Source organism: Babylonia areolata, chromosome 13, assembly GCF_041734735.1.
Source record: "Babylonia areolata isolate BAREFJ2019XMU chromosome 13, ASM4173473v1, whole genome shotgun sequence".
Classification (NCBI taxonomy): domain Eukaryota; kingdom Metazoa; phylum Mollusca; class Gastropoda; order Neogastropoda; family Buccinidae; genus Babylonia; species Babylonia areolata.
In genome coordinates this window covers 1426714-1429213 of record NC_134888.1, presented here as the reverse complement: position 1 = coordinate 1429213, position 2500 = coordinate 1426714, and the positions used below count along the sequence as shown (strand labels likewise).

General features: G+C 41.4%; 2 protein-coding genes across 2 annotated transcripts in view; one reads left to right on the top strand and one right to left on the bottom strand.

The window, feature by feature from the left end:
- LOC143288967 (uncharacterized) overlaps positions 1–2500 on the bottom strand; it is a 95554-nt gene that overhangs the window by 82539 nt on the left and 10515 nt on the right. The gene's annotated exons all lie outside the window — the stretch shown is intronic.
- The window catches only part of LOC143288776 (uncharacterized), a 17334-nt gene that overhangs the window by 5598 nt on the left and 9236 nt on the right, over positions 1–2500 (top strand). Inside the window, exon 5 of the mRNA XM_076597404.1 lies at positions 870–977. Within this exon, the coding sequence (XP_076453519.1) occupies positions 870–977 (108 nt within the window). The remainder of the gene's footprint in view (positions 1–869; positions 978–2500) is intronic.

Below are 2500 nucleotides of genomic sequence, written 5' to 3'. Positions count from 1 at the left end.
TTTTGTCAGGATTTTATGTCGATAACGTGACACACGTCTCACTAGTTGCCTAGCTGTGGATTTCCTTTTCATTATATTTTCATCTGGATTCATTACATCATTACTGACTTCTTCTTCCTCTTCTGCGTTCACTCATATGCACACGAGTGGGCTTTTACGTGTATGACCGTTTTTGCCCCGCCATGTAGGCAGCCATACTCCGTTTTCGGGGGTGTGCATGCTGGGTATGTTCTTGTTTCCATAACCCACCGAACGCTGACATGGATTACAAGATCTTTAACGTGCGTATTTGATCTTCTGCTTGCATATACACACGAAGGGGGTTCAAGCACTAGCAGGTCTGCACATGTGTTGACCTGGGAGATCGTAAAAATCTCCACCCTTTATCCACCAGGCGCCGTCACCGTGATTCGAACCCGGGACCCTCAGATTGAAAGTCCAACGCTTTAACCACTCGGCTATTGCGCCCGTCTATCATTACTGACAGTGTATACATTATGCAGCCTGTTTTGTACGATTCTTGTTGTTCCACCTTCAATTAGAACTTTTTAACTCTTGACCCTAACGTCGGTTCTATCTGATTTACACTTCTTTTTTTTTTCTTTTTTTTTTTTGTTGTTGATCAGTTGTTTAGTTGTTTAATAATTTTCATCGGATTTTACTCTTGTTGTATTGTGATTTTATGTATAATTTCTTTTTGTACGATCTTGTTTTTGATTGACCTCGAAAGCGGATCATTGATCATGTCTTAACTTTACACAGTAGCCCCCCACCCCCCCTGCCGCCCACCCCCCACCCCCGGGTGAAAGACCGTGTGCCGTTATTATGTGAAAGTGTGATATGAATAAAATGTGTTGTTTTTGTCACAGTCTCCATCCCTGTAAAAGAAGAGGAGATATATGCAAACGTGCATACGAGTGCTGCAGTAAAACTTGTCACCCTACCTTCGACCATCGCCAAGGAGTTTGCATTCGGGGGTAAGGCCTTGTAGAGAGAAGGCTTTCAAGACTCACTTCGGATGAGCACTTGCTCTCAACAGACACACACTGATACATATATATATATATATAGATAGATAGATAGATAGATAGATAGATAGATAGATAGATATAGATATAGATATAGATATATAGATATATATATCATCCTTCTCTCTCGCTCTCTCTCTCTTTCTCTCTGTCCGTCTGTCTATCTATATCTCTGTATAGCATAATGCAGTATGCAACATATTTCACACGCACACACACACACACACACACACACACACACACACACATATATATATATATATATACATATATATATATATATATATATATATATATATAGAGAGAGAGAGAGAGAGAGAGAGAGAGAATGAATGAATGAATGAATGAATGAATCTTTATTTTCCAACGGTGAAGATATTAGCACTTTGGCCGACTTACACATCTGCCGTTGTTCTAAGAGACACACACAAGAGAGAGAGAGAGAGAGAGAGAGAGAGAGAGAGAGAGAGAGAGAGAGAGAGAGAGAGAGAGATGTAAGTATATATATGCACACACGTATATATATATATATATATATATATATATATATATATAATTTAAAAAAATTACATATATATAGAGAGAGAGAAGTGTGTGTGTGTATGTATATATGTGTGTGCGTGGGAGAGAGAGAGACAGAGACAGAGACACAGAGAGACACACAGAGAGAGATTAAGAATCTAACTAAATTAATAATAAACAACTAGAGAGTGCCAGAGAGATATGTATGTACAAAGTGTGTGGATATATAGCTATATATACATATATATCTGAACGAGAGGGAGGGACCAATCACTGAAAACAATATGGCAACTTTAGTGTTGTCCTCTGGTAACATTGTGAAGAAGAAGTCACTCTGATAGGTGCACAGATAGATAGATAGATAGATAGAGAGATAGAGAGATAGATAGATAGATAGATAGAGAGATAGATAGATAGACAGATATGTGGATTTTATGTGGATTTCGGCAAAACGCTGATTGTCAATCGAGACAGATCAAAACGCCACAAGCGGCAAACAGCTGCCATGACAAACCTGATTAATGTGCAGAGTGTCTTGCCCAGGTTACATCCTCACTCTGTCGGCCAAGAGGACTTCAGGATAGTCGGCGTTGGCATGGACCCCAAAGGCCAACTAGCCCCCCCCACCCCCACCCCCACCCCCCCGACCCCCTCTTCCCCCCCCCCGCCCCCCCAAGGCTGCAGCAGTTAGAACCAGTGCAGTTTGTCTCATAGTTCTTGACAAAACTCTAAAAGCTGTAAATGATTTCGTAAGGACAGTCGGCTTTCGCATGGACCCCAAAGGCCAACTAGCCCCCCAAGACTGCAGCACTAAGAGCCAGTGTAATTTTGTTTCCTAGTTCTTGACAAAAGTCTAAAAGCTGTAAATGATTTCGTAAGGACAGTCGGCGTTGAGATGGTTCCCAAAGGCCAACTAGCCCCCCAAGGCTGCAGCACTAAGAGCCAGTGTA